The sequence below is a fragment of the Ictalurus punctatus genome, chromosome 24 (genome assembly GCF_001660625.3).
Source record: "Ictalurus punctatus breed USDA103 chromosome 24, Coco_2.0, whole genome shotgun sequence".
NCBI classification, from domain to species: domain Eukaryota; kingdom Metazoa; phylum Chordata; class Actinopteri; order Siluriformes; family Ictaluridae; genus Ictalurus; species Ictalurus punctatus.
Window position 1 is genome coordinate 21,102,843 of NC_030439.2, and position 25,000 is coordinate 21,127,842.

The following is a 25,000-nucleotide window of genomic DNA, read 5'->3' on the forward strand; positions in this document are numbered from 1 at the left end:
ATTTATTTATTTATTTATTTATTGTTCATCAGAAAGAGAGAGAGCTTTCTTCACTGCATAACGGGCGAGACTCTAAATAATTATATTTGAGAATTCATATTTGACTTGTGTTTTGTCTGTCTACCTGTGTGTGTGTGTGTGTGTGTGTGCGTGTGTGTGTGCAGCTAAGGAAAGCTTTGGCGGCTTGCGTTTGTTACGTAGAGCTGATTTTAACGCCGGTTCTCACGTGAACACGTTCTGGAGAATGCCGTGTCGTGGAGTTCTGGATCCAGCCAGCAAGAAGTCTCTGAACTGGGACAATAAACACATCACCTGGTTCGGTAAGATACACACACACACACACACACACACACACACACACACAGTGTAGGTGATGAGAATAACGAATATATCTAAACAGCAGTTTTTGCCAGACATTATTATTATTAACTATTAACAATCATTATAATCACAATTCCCCTGTAATTAAGCTCCCCCCCCCCCCCCCCCCCCCCCCGCCGCCCCGCGTGTCTCTCTCTCTCTCTCTCTCCCCCTCTTTCTGTAGCCACTCTGGATGGAGGGATTGGTTTGTTATTGCCGATGCAGGAGAAAACATACCGCAGGTTGTTGATGTTACAGAACGCACTGACCACCATGCTGCCTCACCACGCTGGGCTGAACCCCAAAGCCTTCAGGTACTCTCTCACACTCTCACACATTCTTTCACTCATCTCAGGGTCCCATTCCTCATTCAGCCATTCACTCATTCCCTTCATCCCCTACTCATTCCACCACTGTCCATTCAGCCCTATCCCTCCATCTCCTCTCACTCATCCTACTGTTCCACTCACTCGCCTCCGCCTGCTTTTACCTTACACTAGTTTAGTTAAGTCTTTTCCCTCCCTCCCTCTGATTAGGAGGTTATACTCTGTGTGTGTGTGTGTGTGTGTGTGTGTGTGTGTGTGTGTGTGTGTGTGTGTGTGTGTGTTAGGATGCTGCACACTGACCGGCGGACCCTACAGAACGCCGTGAGGAACATTCTGGATGGAGAGCTGCTGAATAAATACCTGTACCTGAGCACGATGGAGCGCAGCGAGCTGGCCAAGAAGATCGGCACCACGTCCGACATCGTGAGTTTCCTTCTCTCACCGAGTCGCGCGACAGTCTCACACCTTTCACCTTCACACTCCAGCTTCTCTTCCTCTTCCCCGTGCAGATTTTGGAAGACCTGCTGGAGATGGATCGAGTCACGGCTCACTTCTGATCTCCGCGCTTCACCCACACCCACACACACACACACACACACACACACCCCCCGCAGCGTGAGGAGTGAGGGGACAACTCCAGAGACGTAGAATAACGCAACTTTTCCGTTTGTGTTTGTGTTAATGCGAGTGGTGTTGATAAACGTGTAGAATATTTTGTATGCAAAAAGAATGGAATAAAACACTTTTCAGGATTCGGACTCGGACCTTCGGTTCACGAGGTAATAACAACACTTAAATATAACGTGCAAATGAAATCTAACGCCAGGGAGCACTTACTTATGGGCTGTTGGAATGTAGGAGCGTTTGTCTAGTGCACGCGTCCCGTACCCAGGGCTCGCCGGGCGTGACAGATTCAGGACGCTTTCATTTTTAGGTTCTGGGTGAAGAGACGCGTGGTGCGGTGCAGCGCCGTTCCGTTACCGCCTCGTTATAGTATATATTTATATTTCTCCAACATTTCTCACGTGAGAACTCTGACAGCCTTTCCCATCCGCTAACACGGTGCTCCTTACATTCAGCGTAATCATAAACGTAAAAAAACACGTGAGCAAGGAGTCGTTCCTTTAAAATCACCACCATCACCGTTCTGAAGGAATGGACTGAAACCGTCATGAAATACTTCATTTATTAAAGGGACCTGAAGTCACATGACCTTTAGCTGAATCCAGATTATGTAGATGAATATATTTAGTTTATTTAATTGAGAAAGTTTCCACGCTGGACAGCAGAGAGTTCACCTCTGATCATTCCCCGCTGCCTAAGTATTCACCCCCCTTGAAGGTTTTCCACATCGTGTAGTTACACTAACAGTCATGACTTTAACTGGGGTTTGATGTCGTAAATCTACACAAGACATCCCATAATACTAACATAAAGGAGACAATTATTTCTAGGATTTTAAAAAAGAAAAAGTTCTGATTGCATAAGTATTGGCCCCCATTGGGGTAATCGCTCGGTCCGGTGTCACGCAGGTGAGGATGGGTTTCCCTCGAGGCGTCTTCCTCACCACCGTCGCCTCTGGCTCCTCGTCAGGGATAAATCCATCCATTTAACACCTCTATCCTGCATGTATATATTTCTGTAAAGCTGCGTCGGGACAAAGTCCACTGTTAAATGCGCTCCACTAATAACACCGAGTTAAAGCGTCACGTTATCCGTCACGTGCCAGGGACACAGAGTTTGCTAAAAGAAGGGATTATTCAGAAGAGAAACCGAGTCCGACGGAAACCCTCGAGCATGATGCCGCACCACCGCGCTTCAGAGTGGACAAAGTCTACAACGAGTAGAGTTTCGGTTTTTCGTCAGATCAGAGATCATTTGTTCAGGTCTTTGTGTCTTTTGGGAAACTCAAAACACACAGTGTTCAGTCTGAACAGAATTTACTGAGGATGTTTTTATGGAAAACTCCTCGAACGGGTGAAATGGCAGTCACGTGAAATAGTTCCGCACGCTCGTTCACAGTGATGTTAGCTGTACTCGGGTTCGACGCACGTGAATCGATGAGGGCTTCGGCTGAACGTGTTTCGTGACTACGTCACGTGACGTCTCGGCACAAATCTGTAGAGATTTTGAAAAATTGCACGCTGTGAATACTGTGCGTTTCCTTGAATTTGTTCATTTCCTGGAGAGAGCGATGTACACGTCTCGTCCAGGCTGCGGTTGTCCTGAGAACACCTCCTTCACCTTCCCCATCTCTGACTAATCCCCTCTTTACTCCGTGCTCTCTGACGCTCAGCCGACGGTTCTGGCACATCAGTGGCGCAGTAACGATGTCACGTCTGAAGATGACGGTGGTTGCCCCGTTTAACAATTACCTTACAGGGTGCTGCTGTATTATTAATAATGAAAAATACTAACTAACGTGTTAAAGATATCATGGGATGCTGTTTTATTATCTAGGGTTACATTATCATCGCCGTGGGTCCAAACAAAGTCCTCATGGTTAAAGCACAAAATATCTGCATAGTGTCGACTGCACAGTGATTCATTCATTTAAAATACACGTGAAATCCGGCGGACAGGAAGTGGAGGAGGGTGAAAACGCTCCGGCGAACAGGACGAGGGGACGAGGGTGAGAGGTCGCGTGTCCTGCTGTAAGGGACGCGTCATGAAATGGAACCGTGACGCAGAGTGATCGGAGTCTTTGGTTATTTGAGGTACTGATAAATCTCCTGGTCGAGCGAGATGAAACCGCAGGAGCACAGAAACTGCAGCACGCAGCGAGTCACGCTCATCATCAGCATCTCCGACCTGCAACACACACACACACACACACACACACCCCTTTAAGAATACAGTGCAAACAGCAGTAATACGACTGTATTAGATCCTAAGACTCTTAATAAGAAGGGGGCGTGGCCTACAGTCTGGAGTCTTTGTGTGAGATGACGTCGTGGACGTTTTATTTCTGTGATGAAAATAAATTCACCTTAAAGCACATTCCAACTTCACATCCTCCCAGAGACTCCAAATCCAGCGCAACACAGCGACCCGAAGCAGAAGCCTCGACTCGTCCGCTCTGGCTTTACCCCAACCTCGCACAGCACTGACACACACACACACACACACACACACACACACACACACTCTGATTATCTCAATCTTGATGCGACTCCTGCAGACTGTCTGATATACAGCAGCGTGATCAGACGCCAGGGGAACTGATGAATCTGAAGGAATCGTTTCATCACAGATAAACTGATATTTATTTACCGCTCTGTCCAGCTCTCACTTCATCCTCAGGTTATCTGTGTGGAGTGTGTGTGTGGAGTGTGTAGTGTGGAGTGTGTGGTGTTCCCACCTCTTGGCCATGAGGGCGTAGCGGTCAACAGGAGCTCCCAGCGCCACGTTGATGCTGCGCACCGTGTTGATGTTGCGGAAGACGAGCAGCATGGGTCGAGGCAGAGCCTTCAGCACGTCCATGATGCTGTCGAAGCGCTGAGCGGCCATGCTGCGCATGTACGAGGTCTCCTCACGGCTCAGGATGTTCCCCAGACCCAGCTCGCGCATGTTGATCGGACGCTGCAGGAGCATCTCGCAGAACAGGAAGTAGTCTGATACACACAAACGGCTCGTTTATTCATTAACATACTCATTAACATTAGAATAATTAACATTCATTATTACGCTGATTTTCTTTTTCACCATGTGTAGTTTTTTCGCTCCTGTCCCTTAGTGTTATGGACACCAGTACTATAGTGTGTGTATAAAAGAAATATTCTCATTATAGTTTTAGAATTGAAGTGGACAGGCGTGTGCGAGGGCGGTGCTGAAAAAAGACTCCTTAAACTCGTCAGTGTTCTCCGTATTTAGCGCGCTCACTAGATTGGGCGGTGGCGTGGCGCGGTATCTCGCACGCTATTGGCTGCTGTGTAAATCAATTAAGCGCTTTGACACGCCTTCACTCTGACCTCTGACCTCACGGCTCTCAAAACATTCAGTGGGATTTTAAATCTTTTTTTTTTTAATAGATATGACACAAAATTTCTTCCTGGTTAAAATAAATGAGTCTTTCATTCAGTCCTGAGGGTGTACAAACATTTAAACACTCATTACACACCCTTCTGAACAAAATGAGCTATTTCTATAGTAAAGGGTTCTTAGTTTCCTTAAAATAAATAAATATATAAAAGGTTCGAGATCTGACCCCATGCTGGGACGGAACTGTAGTGTTTGGGGGCAGGGGGATTAAACGCCGTTCAGTGAGTGTACTAAAGCTCAGGCTGACCTTTGACCCCGAGGTCGTTGGCGTATCTCTTCATGGCAGCTTCGTCTCGGAGGATGATGGAGCGCCACAGCTGGCACAGCGCGGCTCGGTCCCTGAGACGTACCGTAAACACCACCTTACACAATGTCCACATTATTCATGAGCTGCTTATGAATATTAATGAGATTGTGGGCGGTTACCTTTTGCTGAGGTGTTCATACAGTCCATGATCTAAGAGAACAAGTTCTGCTTTTTTATCAGGGCCTCTTCGTACCAACACTGTCTCACACACACACACGATTTTTGTGAGTACCGATCTCAACTTCTCATCTTTTCAAATACACACACACACACACACACACACACACACACACACACACACACACTTCGTACCGTTTCCTGGATGTGGGTCTGCGTGTATAAAGCCAGTGTAAAATATCTGTTCTGCAAAAGTCCTGATGAATTTATCTGCCGTCTGAGGAGCGGAGCGAGGAACACGCGTGTTATTAATAATAATAATTATAATAATGATGATGATGAAATATAATTAAGGTGTGTGCTACTCACGTCTTTTAAACTCAGGCCCTGCCTCTTGATCTCCTCCACGTTGGTGATTTTGCAGCCTTCGCAGAACTCTGCCGTGAGGACGCGCTGGTGTTAGGAGCAGAGCTGAGGATCAGTGTGTGTCCGTTTATTACACTTTATACTCATTTATAAAAACGCTTTTGTTTTTATATTATATATATATATATATATATATATATATATATATATAGATATATATATATATACACACACACACACACACACACACACACACATCAATGTATGTTTTTTCCCCCATTTTGTAAAGATCGGGTTATATTATCACATGTGAATCAAGATACTCTTATTTATATACTAGTTTTGAATATTTAATATGTACTGTATCTTCAGTTTATATAGGGCTGAGTTCTGGACTGTGATTGGTCAGGAGGCGGTGATGAGTTCTCTATAGCAGCGGCTCTGACAGTAGCGCAGGTTTATATTAATACACTCGTTCTGATACATTATGGTTTCTATAGTAACGGCTTGTTCACGGGGGCTAAAAAAACCTCTGTAATCACTGATACAGTAACGTCTACTTAAAGTAAGGAGATGTTTATGTAAGATGTATGGAAGGAGTCTCCAGTGTCAGCGCTGTAACTAAGTTTTCAACATCTTCACAGAGTTTACACTCTCTACTGTTTCACACTCACACACTGTGTGTTCACATTATTAACATGAAGAGAGAGAATAGAGAGAATAAAGAGGGAATAGAGAGAGGGAATAGAGAGAGAGAGGGAATAGAGAGAGAGAGGGAATAGAGAGAGAATATATGTATGAGAGAGTGTGCTGTATGAGAGAGTGTGCTGTATGAGAGTGTGTGCTGTATGAGAGTGTGCTGTATGAGAGTGTGCTGTATGAGAGAGTGTGCTGTATGAGAGAGTGTGCTGTATGAGAGTGTGTGCTGTATGAGAGTGTGTGCTGTATGAGAGAGTGCTGTATGAGAGTGTGTGCTGTATGAGAGTGTGCTGTATGAGAGAGTGCGCTGTATGAGAGAGTGCGCTGTATGAGAGAGTGCGCTGTATGAGAGAGTGCTGTATGAGAGAGTGCTGTATGAGAGAGTGTGCTGTATGAGAGAGTGCTGTATGAGAGTGTGCTGTATGAGAGTGTGTGCTGTATGAGAGTGTGCTGTATGAGAGTGTGTGCTGTATGAGAGTGTGTGCTGTATGAGAGTGTGTGCTGTATGAGAGTGTGCTGTATGAGAGAGTGCTGTATGAGAGAGTGTGCTGTATGAGAGTGTGTGCTGTATGAGAGAGTGTGCTGTATGAGAGTGTGCTGTATGAGAGTGTGCTGTATGAGAGTGTGTGCTGTATGAGAGAGTGTGCTGTATGAGAGAGTGTGCTGTGAGAGAGTGTGCTGTATGAGAGTGTGCTGTATGAGAGTGTGTGCTGTGAGAGAGTGTGCTGTATGAGAGAGTGCTGTATGAGAGTGTGTGCTGTATGAGAGTGTGTGCTGTATGAGAGAGTGTGCTGTATGAGAGAGTGTGCTGTATGAGAGTGTGCTGTATGAGAGAGTGCGCTGTATGAGAGAGTGCGCTGTATGAGAGAGTGCTGTATGAGAGAGTGCTGTATGAGAGAGTGTGCTGTATGAGAGAGTGCTGTATGAGAGTGTGTGCTGTATGAGAGTGTGCTGTATGAGAGTGTGTGCTGTATGAGAGTGTGTGCTGTATGAGAGTGTGCTGTATGAGAGAGTGCTGTATGAGAGAGTGTGCTGTATGAGAGTGTGTGCTGTATGAGAGAGTGTGCTGTATGAGAGTGTGCTGTATGAGAGAGTGTGCTGTATGAGAGAGTGTGCTGTATGAGAGTGTGCTGTATGAGAGTGTGCTGTATGAGAGTGTGTGCTGTATGAGAGAGTGTGCTGTATGAGAGAGTGTGCTGTGAGAGAGTGTGCTGTATGAGAGTGTGCTGTATGAGAGTGTGTGCTGTGAGAGAGTGTGCTGTATGAGAGAGTGCTGTATGAGAGTGTGTGCTGTATGAGAGTGTGTGCTGTATGAGAGAGTGTGCTGTATGAGAGAGTGTGCTGTATGAGAGAGTGTGCTGTATGAGAGTGTGCTGTATGAGAGTGTGTGCTGTATGAGAGTGTGTGCTGTATGAGAGAGTGTGCTGTATGAGAGAGTGTGCTGTATGAGAGAGTGTGCTGTATGAGAGTGTGTGCTGTATGAGAGTGTGTGCTGTATGAGAGTGTGTGCTGTATGAGAGTGTGCTGTATGAGAGAGTGCTGTATGAGAGAGTGCTGTATGAGAGTGTGCTGTATGAGAGAGTGCTGTATGAGAGTGTGTGCTGTATGAGAGTGTGTGCTGTATGAGAGTGTGTGTGCTGTATGAGAGTGTGTGCTGTATGAGAGTGTGTGCTGTATGAGAGTGTGCTGTATGAGAGAGTGCTGTATGAGAGTGTGCTGTATGAGAGTGTGTGCTGTATGAGAGAGTGCTGTATGAGAGTGTGTGCTGTATGAGAGTGTGTGCTGTATGAGAGTGTGTGCTGTATGAGAGAGTGTGCTGTATGAGAGTGTGTGCTGTATGAGAGTGTGCTGTATGAGAGTGTGTGCTGTATGAGAGTGTGTGCTGTATGAGAGTGTGCTGTATGAGAGTGTGCTGTATGAGAGTGTGCTGTATGAGAGAGTGCTGTATGAGAGTGTGCTGTATGAGAGTGTGTGCTGTATGAGAGTGTGCTGTATGAGAGAGTGCTGTATGAGAGTGTGTGCTGTATGAGAGTGTGTGTGCTGTATGAGAGTGTGTGTGCTGTATGAGAGTGTGTGCTGTATGAGAGAGTGTGCTGTATGAGAGAGTGTGCTGTATGAGAGTGTGTGTGCTGTATGAGAGTGTGTGCTGTATGAGAGTGTGCTGTATGAGAGTGTGTGCTGTATGAGAGAGTGTGCTGTATGAGAGTGTGTGTGCTGTATGAGAGTGTGTGCTGTATGAGAGTGTGTGCTGTATGAGAGTGTGCTGTATGAGAGTGTGTGCTGTATGAGAGTGTGTGCTGTATGAGAGTGTGTGCTGTATGAGAGTGTGTGCTGTATGAGAGTGTGCTGTATGAGAGTGTGTGCTGTATGAGAGAGTGTGCTGTATGAGAGTGTGTGCTGTATGAGAGTGTGCTGTATGAGAGTGTGTGCTGTATGAGAGTGTGTGCTGTATGAGAGTGTGCTGTATGAGAGTGTGCTGTATGAGAGTGTGCTGTATGAGAGAGTGCTGTATGAGAGTGTGCTGTATGAGAGTGTGTGCTGTATGAGAGTGTGCTGTATGAGAGTGTGCTGTATGAGAGTGTGTGCTGTATGAGAGTGTGTGCTGTATGAGAGTGTGTGCTGTATGAGAGAGTGTGCTGTATGAGAGTGTGTGTGCTGTATGAGAGTGTGTGCTGTATGAGAGAGTGTGCTGTATGAGAGTGTGTGCTGTATGAGAGTGTGTGCTGTATGAGAGTGTGCTGTATGAGAGTGTGTGCTGTATGAGAGAGTGTGCTGTATGAGAGTGTGCTGTATGAGAGAGTGTGCTGTATGAGAGAGTGTGCTGTATGAGAGTGTGTGCTGTATGAGAGAGTGCTGTATGAGAGTGTGTGCTGTATGAGAGTGTGTGCTGTATGAGAGAGTGTGCTGTATGAGAGAGTGTGCTGTATGAGAGAGTGTGCTGTATGAGAGTGTGTGCTGTATGAGAGTGTGTGCTGTATGAGAGTGTGTGCTGTATGAGAGTGTGTGCTGTATGAGAGTGTGTGCTGTATGAGAGTGTGCTGTATGAGAGTGTGTGCTGTATGAGAGTGTGTGCTGTATGAGAGTGTGTGCTGTATGAGAGTGTGTGCTGTATGAGAGAGTGTGCTGTATGAGAGTGTGTGCTGTATGAGAGAGTGTGCTGTATGAGAGAGTGTGCTGTATGAGAGAGTGTGCTGTATGAGAGTGTGTGCTGTATGAGAGAGTGTGCTGTATGAGAGAGTGTGCTGTATGAGAGAGTGTGCTGTATGAGAGTGTGTGCTGTATGAGAGTGTGTGCTGTATGAGAGTGTGCTGTATGAGAGTGTGTGCTGTATGAGAGTGTGTGCTGTATGAGAGTGTGCTGTATGAGAGTGTGTGCTGTATGAGAGTGTGTGCTGTATGAGAGTGTGTGCTGTATGAGAGAGTGCTGTATGAGAGTGTGCTGTATGAGAGTGTGTGCTGTATGAGAGAGTGTGCTGTATGAGAGAGTGTGCTGTATGAGAGAGTGTGCTGTATGAGAGTGTGTGCTGTATGAGAGAGTGTGCTGTATGAGAGAGTGTGCTGTATGAGAGAGTGTGCTGTATGAGAGAGTGTGCTGTATGAGAGAGTGTGCTGTATGAGAGAGTGTGCTGTATGAGAGTGTGTGCTGTATGAGAGAGTGTGCTGTATGAGAGTGTGCTGTATGAGAGTGTGCTGTATGAGAGTGTGTGCTGTATGAGAGTGTGTGCTGTATGAGAGTGTGCTGTATGAGAGTGTGTGCTGTATGAGAGTGTGTGCTGTATGAGAGTGTGTGCTGTATGAGAGATGTGCTGTATGAGAGAGTGTGCTGTATGAGAGAGTGTGCTGTATGAGAGTGTGTGCTGTATGAGAGTGTGTGCTGTATGAGAGTGTGTGCTGTATGAGAGAGTGTGCTGTATGAGAGAGTGTGCTGTATGAGAGTGTGTGCTGTATGAGAGAGTGTGCTGTATGAGAGTGTGCTGTATGAGAGTGTGCTGTATGAGAGTGTGCTGTATGAGAGTGTGTGCTGTATGAGAGAGTGTGCTGTATGAGAGTGGTGCTGTATGAGAGAGTGTGCTGTATGAGAGTGTGTGCTGTATGAGAGTGTGTGCTGTATGAGAGAGTGTGCTGTATGAGAGTGTGTGCTGTATGAGAGTGTGTGCTGTATGAGAGTGTGTGCTGTATGAGAGTGTGTGCTGTATGAGAGAGTGTGCTGTATGAGAGTGTGTGCTGTATGAGAGTGTGCTGTATGAGAGTGTGTGCTGTATGAGAGTGTGTGCTGTATGAGAGTGTGTGCTGTATGAGAGTGTGTGCTGTATGAGAGTGTGTGCTGTATGAGAGTGTGTGCTGTATGAGAGTGTGTGCTGTATGAGAGTGTGTGCTGTATGAGAGTGTGTGCTGTATGAGAGTGTGCTGTATGAGAGTGTGTGCTGTATGAGAGTGTGTGCTGTATGAGAGAGTGTGCTGTATGAGAGGTGTGCTGTATGAGAGTGTGTGCTGTATGAGAGTGTGTGCTGTATGAGAGTGTTGCTGTATGAGAGTGTGTGCTGTATGAGAGGTGTGCTGTATGAGAGAGTGCTGTATGAGAGAGTGTGCTGTATGAGAGTGTGTGCTGTATGAGAGTGTGTGCTGTATGAGAGTGTGTGCTGTATGAGAGTGTGTGCTGTATGAGAGTGTGTGCTGTATGAGAGTGTGTGCTGTATGAGAGAGTGTGCTGTATGAGAGTGTGTGCTGTATGAGAGTGTGTGCTGTATGAGAGTGTGTGCTGTATGAGAGTGTGCTGTATGAGAGTGTGTGCTGTATGAGAGTGTGCTGTATGAGAGTGTGTGCTGTATGAGTGTGTGTGCTGTATTGAGAGAGTGCTGTATGAGAGAGTGTGCTGTATGAGAGTGTGTGCTGTATGAGAGAGTGCTGTATGAGAGAGTGTGCTGTATGAGAGAGTGTGCTGTATGAGAGTGTGTGCTGTATGAGAGTGTGTGCTGTATGAGAGTGTGTGCTGTATGAGAGTGTGTGCTGTATGAGAGTGTGTGCTGTATGAGAGGAGTGCTGTATGAGAGTGTGTGCTGTATGAGTGTGTGTGCTGTATGAGAGTGTGGCTGTATGAGAGATGTGCTGTATGAGAGATGTGTGCTGTATGAGAGTGTGTGCTGTATGAGAGAGTGCTGTATGAGAGAGTGTGCTGTATGAGAGAGTGTGCTGTATGAGAGAGTGTGCTGTATGAGAGAGTGTGCTGTATGAGAGAGTGTGTGCTGTATGAGAGAGTGTGTGCTGTATGAGAGTGTGCTGTATGAGAGTGTGTGCTGTATGAGAGTGTGTTGTATGAGAGTGTGTGCTGTATGAGAGTGTGTGCTGTATGAGAGTGTGCTGTATGAGAGTGTGTGCTGTATGAGAGTGTGTGCTGTATGAGAGTGTGTGCTGTATGAGAGTGTGCTGTATGAGAGTGTGTGCTGTATGAGAGTGTGCTGTATGAGAGTGTGCTGTATGAGAGTGTGTGCTGTATGAGAGTGTGCTGTATGAGAGTGTGCTGTATGAGAGTGTGTGCTGTATGAGAGTGTGCTGTATGAGAGTGTGCTGTATGAGAGTGTGTGCTGTATGAGAGTGTGCTGTATGAGAGTGTGCTGTATGAGAGAGTGTGTGCTGTATGAGAGTGTGTGCTGTATGAGAGAGTGCTGTATGAGAGTGTGTGCTGTATGAGAGTGTGTGCTGTATGAGAGTGTGCTGTATGAGAGTGTGTGCTGTATGAGAGAGTGTGCTGTATGAGAGTGTGCTGTATGAGAGTGTGTGCTGTATGAGAGTGTGCTGTATGAGAGTGTGCTGTATGAGAGTGTGTGCTGTATGAGAGTGTGCTGTATGAGAGTGTGCTGTATGAGAGAGTGTGTGCTGTATGAGAGTGTGTGCTGTATGAGAGAGTGCTGTATGAGAGTGTGTGCTGTATGAGAGTGTGCTGTATGAGAGTGTGTGCTGTATGAGAGTGTGTGCTGTATGAGAGTGTGCTGTATGAGAGTGTGTGCTGTATGAGAGTGTGTGCTGTATGAGAGTGTGTGCTGTATGAGAGTGTGCTGTATGAGAGTGTGTGCTGTATGAGAGTGTGCTGTATGAGAGTGTGCTGTATGAGAGTGTGCTGTATGAGAGTGTGTGCTGTATGAGAGTGTGCTGTATGAGAGTGTGCTGTATGAGAGTGTGCTGTATGAGAGTGTGCTGTATGAGAGAGTGCGCTGTATGAGAGAGTGCTGTATGAGAGAGTGTGCTGTATGAGAGTGTGTGCTGTATGAGAGAGTGTGCTGTATGAGAGTGTGCTGTATGAGAGTGTGTGCTGTATGAGAGTGTGTGCTGTATGAGAGAGTGTGCTGTATGAGAGTGTGCTGTATGAGAGTGTGCTGTATGAGAGTGTGCTGTATGAGAGAGTGCTGTATGAGAGAGTGCTGTATGAGAGTGTGTGCTGTACTTCAGCACACTGCCACTGCTCTGCTGATCCCCTTCGGGAACTGTTTGATCTCTGTACCTTGCTGGTCAGGTCCCAGAACACTTTGGGTATGACGATGAATTTAAAGTGTTTCAGCTCTTCAGCACATCGCTCCGAGTTCCTGCCCTCGTTCTCGAAATCCAGCTCCTGCGCCAACGTTCCCTTCAGATCCTGCAAGAGTCGCACGCCCAATCACAACGCTTCGCTCTGCTTCATATCAGAGCTGTGACCACATTACATCATCATCATCATCATCATCATTACATCATCATCATCATCAGCATCGTCACGATTACATCATCATCATCACCATCATCATGAGGATTACATCATCGTGCCGTATTACTAACACGTTATAACAGTACAGGTGTTACTCCAGCAAGTGCACTGGACCGTGAGCACTCAGTAGATACACACACACACACACACACACACATAGGTCCATATATATTTGGACACTGCCACAAGTTATTTTGTTGTTATTTTGGCTGTTTACCAAAACATGTTCACGTTACAGTTAAATAATGAATATAAGCTTAAAGTGCAGTCTCTCGTCTTTAATATAAAAGTATTCACGTCCACACTGGAGGAAGGGTTTAGGAATTACACCCTCTTTTTCAAGGGACCAAAAGTAATTGGACATTTGACTCAGAAGCTGCTTCACGGACAGGTGTGGAGTATTCCTTCATTATTTCTTCATCGGTTACGCAGGTAAAAGGTCTGGAGTTGGTTCCAGGTGTGGCATTCGCATTCGGAAGCCGTTGCTGTGAACCACAGCATGCGGTCCAAGGAGCTCTCAATGCACGTGAAACAGGCCGTCCTTAGGCTGCAAAAATAATTCCATCAGAGAGATAGCAGGAACATTAGGAGTGGCCCAAATCAACCGATTGGCACAGTGACCCAAAACATACTGCAAAAGCAACCCAGGAGTTTTTTAAAGCAAAGAAGTGGAATACTCCGCAGTGGCCAAGTCAGTCACCTGATCTGAACCCGATCGAGCGTGCAGTTCACTCGCTGAAGACAAAACTTCAGGCAGAAAGACCCACAAACATACAACACCTGAAGACCGCTGCAGGAAAGGCCTGGCAAAGCATCACAAAGGAGGAATCCCAGTGTGCGGACATGTCCACGGCTTCCAGACTTCAAGCAGTCGTTGCCTGCGAAGGATTCTCGACAAAGTATTCAAAATGAACATTTTATTAATGATGTTAATCTGTCCAATCACATTTGAGCCCCTGAAATAAGGGAACTGTGTACAAATGGTTGTAATTCCTAAACATTTCGTATGACATTCCTTGAATTAAAGCTGAACTTCTGCAGTTCCACTGCACCTCAGGTGTTTCAGGTACACCCGCTTTTTGTCTAGAATTTCCAGAAATGTATTCTTGCTGTTTTCCTCAACCGATTTCTTGAGGAATCCCCCTGAGATGCTTTTTAAACAGAGTTCCCACCTACGCTGGACGCTTATCACCTGCTTGTTCGGAATATTTCGCTCCAAATTGATTATATCTTTGTCCGATTTCAAACATTCAATCACACACCTTCAGATCAAAAGATTTTTAAGATCATGAGAAACGTTTCAGTCGTGTGTCCACAAACTTTTGACCCGTAGTGTGTGCGTGTATGTATGTGTATATATATATATATATATATATACACACACACACACTTAAGCTCGTACAGACCTTCAGGACCCAGCGGAAACCGAAGCTCGGGTGCATGAGCTTCACGATATCCAGCAGGATCTCCAACGTCCGGATGTCTCCATCGAACCGATCCCTGAGGTCTATATACTGCACCTGCACACAGAGCAACCTCAGAATACAGCGCCGTCAACTCGCCTAGGAAATCAGAGCCACAACACTAGATAGATAGAACACTAGATAGAGAGAACACTAGATAGAACACTAGATAGAACACTAGATAGAGAGAACACTAGATAGAGAGAACACTAGATAGAACACTAGATAGATAGAACACTAGATAGAGAGAACACTAGATAGAGAGAACACTAGATAGAGAGAACACTAGATAGAGAGAACACTAGATAGAGAGAACACTAGATAGAGAGAACACTAGCTAGAGAGAACACTAGCTAGAGAGAACACTAGATAGAACACTAGATAGAGAGAACACTAGATAGAGAGAACACTAGATAGAGAGAACACTAGATAGAGAGAACACTAGCAAGAGAGAACACTAGATAGAGAGAACACTAGATAGAACACTAGATAGAGAGAACACTAGATAGATAGAACACTAGATAGAGAGAACACTAGCTAGAGAGAACACTAGATAGAACACTAGATAGATAGAACACTAGATAGAGAGAACACTAGATAGAGAGAACACTAGATAGAGAGAACACTAGATAGAGAGAACACTAGATAGAGAGAACATTAGCTAGAGAGAACACTAGCTAGAGAGAACACTAGTAAACACTTCAGCCGGGTCAATGTGACCATCCGAGAGGGACTTGTTGCCAGATTTGGGTGAATTCCCCCAACAAAATGCACATTTTTCTCCCTTTGCGCTGCGAGTGCACACGTGTGAGTCGGAAGCCGCAGATGGAGATGGATGGATGATGGTAAGAGATGGAGAACAGTATTGGAACCATTCCTGGTTATTTTCTAATAAACTGGCTGCGTAGTAAACCGTAACCTGTAACAAACCTGTAGAAGATGTTGAGGCATTGCATACGCCAGGAAAACTCTGAGTACGTTCTCAGCAATTCTGATACCACCATCATCATCATCATCATCATCATCTTCCTCCTCATCATCATCACAGGGCTGATCCGCTCACCTTCACGGCCACGGGCGTCCCGTCGTGCAGCTCTGCTTTGTGCACTTGCGCCAAACTAGCGGCCGCCACGGGCTTGTAATCAAACGTCTTAAACAGTTTATCCGGCGTGGAGTTGAAGTCCTCTAGGAATAAAGCGTCTACCTGAAACACACACACACACACACACACACACACACACACACACACACACACACACACACAATCAGAAAGATATTTTTCTCCACACTATGTCTATTTGTAAATAATTGTGTGTTATTCCCAGCACCTCTTTGCAGCGGCGGTTCAGCGCTTTATCCTCCAGCACCTGCAGCGTGTGGATGTACTCCGGAGGGAGGAGGTGGTTAAACGAGCACAGGCCCTGTCCCAATTTAATGTACACTCCCCCGTTCCTCACTGCTCCCTGCACCATGTTGTCCGCCGCCCGCTGGTGACACGCAGACATGGCCGCCCTGAACTCCGGACTTTCCTGCGGACGGAGAACCCTTACGGAGCTCATCACGCGCTCTCAGACAGGGTCAAGACCATTTTCACAACAGAATTAAAACACGGAGCGTGTCAACATCTGCGTTGTTAAACAAACACACACACACACACACACACACACACACACATACACACACACACAACCTCAGCCGTACCTCGTCCACGCCACGCAGAACCACGTGGGACGTCCACCAATAATCCACTGAAATCAGAAATCCAATATACAGAGATCTGTGAAGAGAATAATGAAAGGAATGAAGGAGATGGTTAAGGAACCGATCCTGTTTAACATCAGCTTTCATCCTGCACTCCTCCATCCTACCGCGTCTGTGGACCACATCACTACCGACTTACAGAAATCATCAGTGTGAGCTCAGAAAACACTAACAACCAGCCTGAGAGTCACTGCAGACTGACGTGCACAGAACACACACACACACACACACACACACACACAAATACACACACACACACACACACAAATACACACACACACCTGCAGAAGCGTCCTGTTCCCTCCACTAATATCCTCATCATCCTCCTGTCTTTGGGGTCAGAGAGCGCGTAGTTCACGCCCACTGCCATGGGAACGCCCACTGACGCACCAATCAGCAGCTTCCTCAGAGGCCGGAGACTCCGCCCACTCCTGCAGATACATACAAATACATACGGCACACTGTAACTCTATTCACACTCTGTCTGTCTGTCCGTCCGTCTGTCTCTTTCTGTGTCTATCTGTCCATCTCTTTCTGTGTCTATCTGTCCATCTGTCTGTCTGTCCATCTCTTTGTGTCTATCTGTCCATCTCTTTCTGTGTCTATCTGTCCATCTCTTTGTGTCTATCTGTCCATCTCTCTGTCTGTTCATCTCTTTCTGTGTCTATCTGTCCATCTCTTTCTGTGTCTATCTGTCTGTCCATCTTTCACTGTCTGTCTCTCTGTCCATGCATCTTTCTCTGTCTGTCTGCCAGTCCATCTCTTTCTATCTGTCTGTCCGTCCATCCATCTCTCTCTCTGTTTGTCAGTCCAGTTCTTTTGGGTTGTATATTCATCTATCCGTTTGTCTACATGTCTGTCTCTGTGACCAACCCATCATTCATCTGTCTGTGTGTCCGTCTCTCCACCTGTCCTTCTGGTAGTCTGTCCATTGGACTATTTATCTATACGTCTGTCCTTATGTCCATCCATCTATTTGTCTTTTGCCCTGTCTGTCTGTCTGTCTGTCTGTCTATCTACTCTGTCTACCACCTGTCTATCTCTCTGTCCTATTTCCATGTCTGTCTCATTGTATCAATCAATCTCTCCGTCTCTCCGTCTCTCGTACCTCTGCATGCTGAAGGATTTGCGCCGCAGCAGTGGAGTGTTTGTGGGATCTGAATATTTCTGCAGCAGAGCGAAGTGACGCCGACACACTCGTAACTGAAACACACACACACACACACACACACACACACACACACACACACACACACACACGCAGTTAACTCTGACTAAAGAAGTGTTGGTTCAGGAGTTCAGGGTCGCCGTGGTAACGCTCTCACAGTGTCCTACAGTAAGATGAACGGTCCTGAACAGTATAAATAGCCGTCGTGTGAAAGCCGTGTGTTTTAGCGGCGAGGCGGCGAGGTCAGGAGTCCAAGTTTTCAGCATCAGGGAACAAAATGTCTCCGGGAACGAAGCTTTGTTTACACACGGGGCCTCGGTGTCAGGGCCAAACTTCACATGATGTAATCTGCCTCTGAATAACACGGGACTAACTCAACGTGCTTCTGCCACACTGCAGTGAGAAGAGTGTCGAGTTTTCACACATCCATTTCATAACAAAACTTTTTTGGTTAAACGTAACTTTAAGGGAAAACTAAGAAACTCTATTTACATACTGTAATATAACACCTTTAATGTGTGTAATGAATGTAACTGCAATGTAACGCACTCTACTTTAATCCTCCGACCTACGGGTAACATTAAAACTTCCTTTAGGTGAGCTGAGAATGGCATGAGCGTGAACGAACACACCCTCTGACCTCCACACGGTGGTCATCCGATGAGTTTGGGTTTTTCCTCACGAGCTAAGCATTAAACACAACCCACGCTCAGGGAGAAGCCGAGGAACAAAACCCCAACCGAAATATACAGTTCGGTCTGATTTCCTTTCAGCATCCGTGCACTCTCAGAACGGGTGTGTTAATATCATCTGTGTTAAATATAATATAATATAAAATAATATAATATAATATAATGTTAATATACACACTTCCACTCAAAGTGTGGGTCCGGTGCATTAAAATAACACATCTGTTATAAGAGAGTGAAATCTCAGATCACAGGTGAATCAGTTATTAAGGGTTCATCTAAAAACATATGAAATAAATATATGATAATAAAGATATGAAAAAATGAGAATTTTTATAACGTTATATTTACTTTTAATCTAAACGTTATACACGTCCGAACATTACTTTTAATTCAAACATTATTAGAATGGCGCACGCACAAAATTAAGCGTAAGGAGAGAAAAAACAAAACGTACACAAGAATAAAATGAGATATACTTTGACTTAATAAAATGACTTAATAAAATAAAACAAAACAACACAGATATGAGTCAATTCATGACTGTATGCTTTGTAAATATGTTCCTTAACAGTTTGGAAAATTCCTATGCATCTATAAATGATTTATTCATGGCAGATTTTTATTGTAAATGTATTACATTCATGGTTGTGAGGATATAATAATAAAATGAATCTATTAATCAATCGCAAACGTTTTATTCAAGTCGTGCACTTTTGAGATGGTCCCTTACACGCTGTATTCAAGGACAGTCGAAAAAATATCAAAGATTAACTTTAGTGTTTCAATAAAAATGTATATTTTAAATCATTTCTGACTGTTTAAACCTCGACTACTCAGCACTGCTCGGGGGTTTTAATAATAACGCAGTCAGATGTTGTAGAATAAACACGAATAAACATAAATAAAGAGGTCTATAAACAGTTCAGTTATTAACGCTGACATTAACACTGTCCACACAGCCAGCGAGCTGAATACCGGTTAACTAGCGAGGTGAATGAACTAGTCACTAACCACATAAACAACAACAGCAACAACAACAGCAACAACAACAGAATAATAAGAGTGAGATATTTACCGTCCGTAATGTTTCTGCCGCCATGCTGAGGTCAAAAAGCAGCTTTGTTCCACTACAGGACCAAGTGATAAAGGCTAAAGTCGAGAGTATGTGATAAGAACTGCTGTCAGTGTGGCATGAAATAGTTTCCGGTGAAAAATGCGTCTCTTTGCGGAAATGAACCGGAAGTAAACCGTTTGTCTCGAGAAAACAGAAATTGGCGGTGCACGCGCGAACTTCTTTTTCCTCTTCTTCTACGGTGTTTAAAGCTACTCTATTTTATATTACCGCCGCCATCTTTGCTGAAGAGTGGAACATTATAAAATAACAATAATTATATTATATTATATTATATTACTTTCCTATAAGACATCCCCAAGTGTTTAAATCCCCTTTATACCACAGCAACTTCCTAAAGATTGTAGTTTATTGAAGGACGCCATATGCATAATTCATTTATAGTTACTTTATTTTTGTGAAAGTTAGTTCCTGTTCTCACGTATGTTACAGCAAGTATATACACTAGTTACCTCTCTTTATTCTCTCTCTCTCGAGGTGAAAAAAAAAGAGCCACTTGTCATGTTAACGAGAAACCACAAAGAAGTGTAAACTCCTCTGTACTGAAGATTTGGGAAAACATAAAGATACAGCTTTACCTCTGACTGTTAGACAGCGCTGACACTGGAGACTCCTTCCTTACACGTTACATAAACACAGTTGTCCTTACAGAAAAGTTCTCCGTTCCAACGATTATTTTAATCTGTTTAATATCAGTAGAGCGTCCGCTGTAGAAGTTCCCGTGAATGAGCCGTTACTATAGAAACGATACTGTATTAGAACTGTCGCGTTAATATAAAGCTGTGATTTATATCGCAGCTGCGCTACTGTCAGAGCTGCTGTTATAGAGAATTAATCAACACCTGACCAATCACTGTCCGGAACTCAGCAGTGCTGTGGTGTATTATATTTTTATGTCTATGTAAACATATACTGCACACATACATTACATAAATAATATGCATCTTAAGAGAGGTGATCTCGGGTGAGCTCAGATTTGGGGTGGCAAAGCGTGTTTCGGGGGGGCAGCTGCCACCCTGTCACCGTAACACTGCTAATAGTCTAAAATTTCATAATGTGTATGCGGCTGCTAAACACCGCTAGAGCTGCTGTGTGATTCTCCGTGCAGACCTTAATTACTGGAATAGTATGGCTACCATAAATACACTAATAAATACACACGCTACGTTAATAATAAAAATATCTATCACATATCACATATATCAGACAGATTAAAACACTACACCGCTTGTATAACAATATTGTAAAATGTCTTTATTATTTAAAGAATATAAATCTACAAAGAAAACTGGATATTGAATCATCACAAACAGTCTTATAGTAAAACAGTCGTATAAAACACAATGGCTGGTATTGTATAAAATTCAGTAACGCTGTATAAAGCGTATTTCCAGACTGAAATGATTGTAGTAAAATGGAGCTACACTACAGTAAATCCTTTACACGAGTCGTATGAGTAATATGTGATAACATCCATACAGGTATATATATATGAAACAAACACAAATAAACAGATTAAAAAAATAATCACACGGTTTTTCTTTCTTTCTTTCTTACTTTCTTTTTCTTTTCTTTTTTTTTCTTTCTTTTTTACAGATGTATGCTGTGATTATAACGCGTGTAAAAGCGATATTTGGGAAATGATGGATTGCACTTTTGTTTTTAATGGCTATGCGATATCATTAGTGAAATAAACTCATGTAGCACCAACAAACCCCTTCACAAACACTTTAAGGAACAATATTGGCCTTGTGTTTGAAATTCATTCTTAAATACTGGTGTTTTTTGTTTTATTAGTCAGATTCGATCCAATCTCCATATTTAACTTTGATAGGAAATGTACTAGAAACATCACTTATGATGTGTGTGTGTGTGTGTGTGTGTGGACATTACGCGGTCCGTCACCACTGTATACCGTCTCTTCAGCAGGTTAGGGGCAGTGTGGTGCTGTTCGAGCCGCCCAGTTGCCCCAGTGCCATAATCAAGATGTCCTTCTTTTCTTTATAAAAGCGTAACTCTCGGCCGGCGAGTCGCGCCTCCTCCAGCTCTCGCTCGGTGGCCGCCAGCTCTCGCGCCACGCTGCCCGACACGCCGTGCTCACGGTTCACCCAATCCGCCGCCATCTGCGTCCTCATATCATCATCCAGAGCGCGGTGGGAGTAATGCGCCAACACCTCCTGCACACAGCACGACTCACACTGAACTCTTTTCAAAAACAAACAACGGAATTTGCGCCTGTGTTGGGCGCGCCCGTGTTCAGCATGGGATTTATTTGTGATGTCACACTCCATACTAGTGCTTAATGGCTTGTATGAAAGTAGACACTCGGGGCTTTAAGAATCTGCAGTTTTTCCATAAGTATTTTAAAATGTATTTTATTGTGGCATCTGTATACGTTGTCTTACTGTCAACAAGGCTCTAGTCGTGCTGTCAGTTTGATCTCTGCACCGGTGTTATTACGGAGACGTGTAAATTAACGATCTCCGAGTCAAGAGAAATGAACGCCACGATTCAACAGACAAGTAAACATTTAACAAGACAACAAATTCCCGTATTTCCTGAGCAATTCAACTCGCTAGTTTAGCCAAGTCACTCCGAGTAAAGACTAAATTAGGACGTAATGCCACTGATACGCCACGTTTTAAACGCTGACCTGGCGGGAGCACTGTCTCTCTCTCATGGCTTTAAGACTTCCGTTCCAGTGCAGCAGCTGGAAAACTGTCATCAGCTCCTGGAAGAAGAGAACACACACACACACACACACCGTCACACCGATATCTCATCACACGTCAGAGCAGGAAACACACACTTCTCATGTCTGGCTTCACGAATCAGAATGAAATCCTTTCTCAGGGCCAGTAATTCCAATTAAAGAGATTTAAAACAGAAATAATTCCCTTCACCTGGAACTCCAGCATGGATTTGCCTTTGTTCGACTCCAGCATGAAGCGAAACGCCCCGATGCCCGTGTTGGGATTATCCGCTTCTTCTCTGTTTCCCTGTAAACATACAGACACCGTGAAACTCTATTAAACATCGCAGAGCGGATAATTACAGCGTCACATAAAATATTCAAATACGATCAGGAAGCACTCTGGACAGATGTTGTAGAGCTGTAGATGAATGCATGAGAACATGAAATGGGCGTGGCCTAGAAACTTTTCAAAACAATCGTCTGTGCATTCTGAACGATGTATTCGTATTCAGTTACATCCCTAATGTGTGTGTTAACGCCGATAAACTCACGTTGAAGGAGGCGAGAGCTTCACACACACTCTTCTCGATGAACTCGTCCGTGATCCTGCGTGATGGATGCTCGTTAAACACGGAGTTCATTAAGGCGATTTTGGCCGCGCTGCGTCTCGCTTCGGCTTTCGTCGGACAAAACTGAGACAAAAAGCAGTTGTGATGAAATAACTCTCCTAAACAGCGCAACGCCTTTACACTTCCTAGCCCCTCGTTCACACAGAACCTGGTTCTTCATCCGATCTACAAAACAAAATGAAAGTTGGACGGCGTACCTGGAAGCTTCCGAAGCAGCTGCCTCCGGGGAGACTGACGTAGCAGACGTATGGAGGACTGTTGGAAGGAACCATCTCATACACCACCAACGCTCCGTTCTTCAGCTCGGCTCCTCGAGACTGTTTCATCTGCCAGAACTCCTGCAGAGCCTCCACCACGTTCACTGAGCACACACCAGGAGAAGACGACGAGAGATATAAATAAAATCACAATCATTATTATTACCGTGCTCATAGTTATTATAGCGTTTATAGAGTTAGAGTGCTCATAGAGTTATTATAGAGATCATAGAGTTATTATAGTTCTTATAGAGTTATTATAGCGTTTATAGAGTTAGAGTGCTCATAGAGTTATTATAGCGTTTATAGAGTTAGAGTGCTTATAGAGTTATTATAGCGTTTATAGAGTTAGAGTGCTTATAGAGTTATTATAGAGATCATAGAGTTATTACAGTGCTTATAGCATTATTATAGAGCTTATAGTTATTATAGTTCTTATAGAGTTATTACAGTGCGCATAGAGTTATTATAGCGTTTATAGAGTTAAGAGTGCTTATAGAGTTATTATAGAGATCATAGAGTTATTATAGTTCTTATAGAGTTATTATAGCGTTTATAGAGTTAGAGTGCTCATAGAGTTATTATAGCGTTTATAGAGTTAGAGTGCTCATAGAGTTATTATAGCGTTTATAGAGTTAGAGTGCTCATAGAGTTATTATAGAGATCATAGAGTTATTACAGTGCTTATAGAGTTATTATAGTTCTTATAGAGTTATTAAAGAGCTTATAGCATTATTATAGTGTTTATAGAGTTATTAAAGAGCTTATAGCATTATTATAGTGTTTATAGAGTTATTACAGTTCTTATAGAGTTATTAAAGAGCTTATAGCATTATTATAGTGTTTATAGAGTTATTACAGTTCTTATAGAGTTATTACAGTGCTTATAGTTATTATAGAGCTTATTGAGTTATTATAGTGTTTATAGCATTATTATTGAGCTTATAGAGTTATTATAGAGCTTATAGAGTTATTAAAGAGCTTATAGAGTTATTAGTGTTTATAGAGTTATTAAAGAGCTTAGAGTTATTAGTGTTTATAGAGTTATTAAAGAGCTTATAGAGTTATTATAGAGCTTATAGAGTTATTAAAGAGCTTATAGAGTTATTAGTGTTTATAGAGTTATTAAAGAGCTTAGAGTTATTAGTGTTTATAGAGTTATTAAAGAGCTTATAGAGTTATTACAGTTCTTATAGAGTTATTAAAGAGCTTATAGAGTTATTAGTGTTTATAGAGTTATTAAAGAGCTTATAGAGTTATTACAGTGCTTATAGAGTTATTACAGTTCTTATAGAGTTATTAAAGAGCTTATAGAGTTATTAGTGTTTATAGAGTTATTAAAGAGCTTATAGAGTTATTACAGTTCTTATAGAGTTATTACAGTTCTTATAGAGTTATTAAAGAGCTTATAGAGTTATTACAGTGTTTATAGTTATTAAAGAGCTTATAGAGTTATTACAGTTCTTATAGTTATTATAGTGTTTATAGTTATTATAGTGTTTATAGAGTTATTACAGTTCTTATAGTTATTATAGTGTTTATAGAGTTATTATAGTGTTTATAGAGTTATTACAGTTCTTATAGAGTTATTAAAGAGCTTATAGAGTTATTATAGTGCTTATGGAGGTATTATAACGCTTACAGGGTGATTACAGAGTGGTTACAGAGTGGTTACAGTGCGTGGTTACAGTGCGTGGTTACAGTGCGTTATAAGGCGTCATACCCCTGCCGTATCCCTGCGTGTGCTTGGCGAAGCTCCGCACCACCGCATCCACCGCTTCCCGCAGCACGGCGGGGTTGGTGGCCGGTTCTGAGGCTCCGAGTCCGGCGTGGCTCATGAATCCGGCGCTGAGGCTGTGGAGCGGAGGGAGCGGCGGCGGAGGCCCGGAGCTGGCCACGGTTCCGGTTCCGGTGACTCCGGGCCTGAGCGCGGCTCTCAGTGTGGCTCCGTATCCCACCCCGGGCTGGAGGCGCTGCTGATGGCGGAGAGACTCCATTGTCTCCAAACAGCACTGAACTCTTACAGGCTCGAACACCTCAAAGTGTTTATAAATCCCAGTGTACAACACCCGAGTGCCCTCACACACACACACACACTCACACTCACACACACACACTCACACACACTCTCACACACTAACCTGTTTCCCCAAACACAACAAACTCAAAACTTTTATTTCTTATCCGCACTGATTTTATCCCAGGATAAACAATCTGCCTGCTGGAGGAGTCCCGTTATTACCCCGGTCCCA

At 43.9% G+C, this 25,000-nt stretch overlaps 3 protein-coding genes across 5 annotated transcripts in view; 1 reads left to right on the forward strand and 2 right to left on the reverse strand.

Moving 5' to 3' along the window:
• The window catches only part of cpsf1 (cleavage and polyadenylation specific factor 1), an 18,913-nt gene extending 17,475 nt beyond the window's left edge, over positions 1-1,438 (forward strand). For both annotated transcript variants that reach the window (XM_053675268.1, XM_053675269.1), the window contains exons 35-38: positions 165-320; positions 545-674; positions 971-1,109; positions 1,196-1,438. In XM_053675268.1, coding sequence (XP_053531243.1) covers positions 165-320; positions 545-674; positions 971-1,109; positions 1,196-1,243 — 473 coding nt within the window. In that variant the 3' untranslated portion in view covers positions 1,244-1,438. The remainder of the gene's footprint in view (positions 1-164; positions 321-544; positions 675-970; positions 1,110-1,195) is intronic.
• A 420-nt stretch (positions 1,439-1,858) lies between these two features.
• adck5 (aarF domain containing kinase 5) lies at positions 1,859-19,247 on the reverse strand. Of its 2 annotated transcripts, none has more exons than XM_017454925.3 (15): positions 19,111-19,247; positions 17,284-17,378; positions 16,457-16,606; positions 16,116-16,191; positions 15,743-15,943; positions 15,478-15,618; positions 14,358-14,471; positions 12,712-12,843; positions 5,521-5,604; positions 5,347-5,428; positions 5,154-5,184; positions 4,975-5,066; positions 4,048-4,300; positions 3,676-3,792; positions 1,859-3,497 (listed from the first exon to the last, which is right to left on the reverse strand). In XM_017454925.3, the coding sequence occupies exons 1-15, from the start codon at positions 19,132-19,134 to the stop codon at positions 3,395-3,397; spliced, it is 1,695 nt and encodes a 564-aa protein (XP_017310414.1). In that variant the 5' UTR covers positions 19,135-19,247; the 3' UTR covers positions 1,859-3,394. The 2 variants fall into 2 exon arrangements, with proteins under 2 accessions (XP_017310414.1, XP_017310413.1); XM_017454924.3 differs by having other exon boundaries at positions 5,154-5,232.
• A 1,159-nt stretch (positions 19,248-20,406) lies between these two features.
• The window catches only part of lix1l (limb and CNS expressed 1 like), a 4,614-nt gene continuing 20 nt past the window's right edge, over positions 20,407-25,000 (reverse strand). The window contains exons 1-6 of the mRNA XM_017454934.3: positions 24,472-25,000; positions 22,689-22,852; positions 22,414-22,554; positions 22,071-22,166; positions 21,821-21,898; positions 20,407-21,344 (exon numbers count right to left, since the gene is read on the reverse strand). The exon at positions 24,472-25,000 is cut by the window's right edge and continues 20 nt beyond it. Coding sequence (XP_017310423.1) covers positions 21,090-21,344; positions 21,821-21,898; positions 22,071-22,166; positions 22,414-22,554; positions 22,689-22,852; positions 24,472-24,745 — 1,008 coding nt within the window. The 5' untranslated portion in view covers positions 24,746-25,000 and the 3' untranslated portion in view covers positions 20,407-21,089. The remainder of the gene's footprint in view (positions 21,345-21,820; positions 21,899-22,070; positions 22,167-22,413; positions 22,555-22,688; positions 22,853-24,471) is intronic.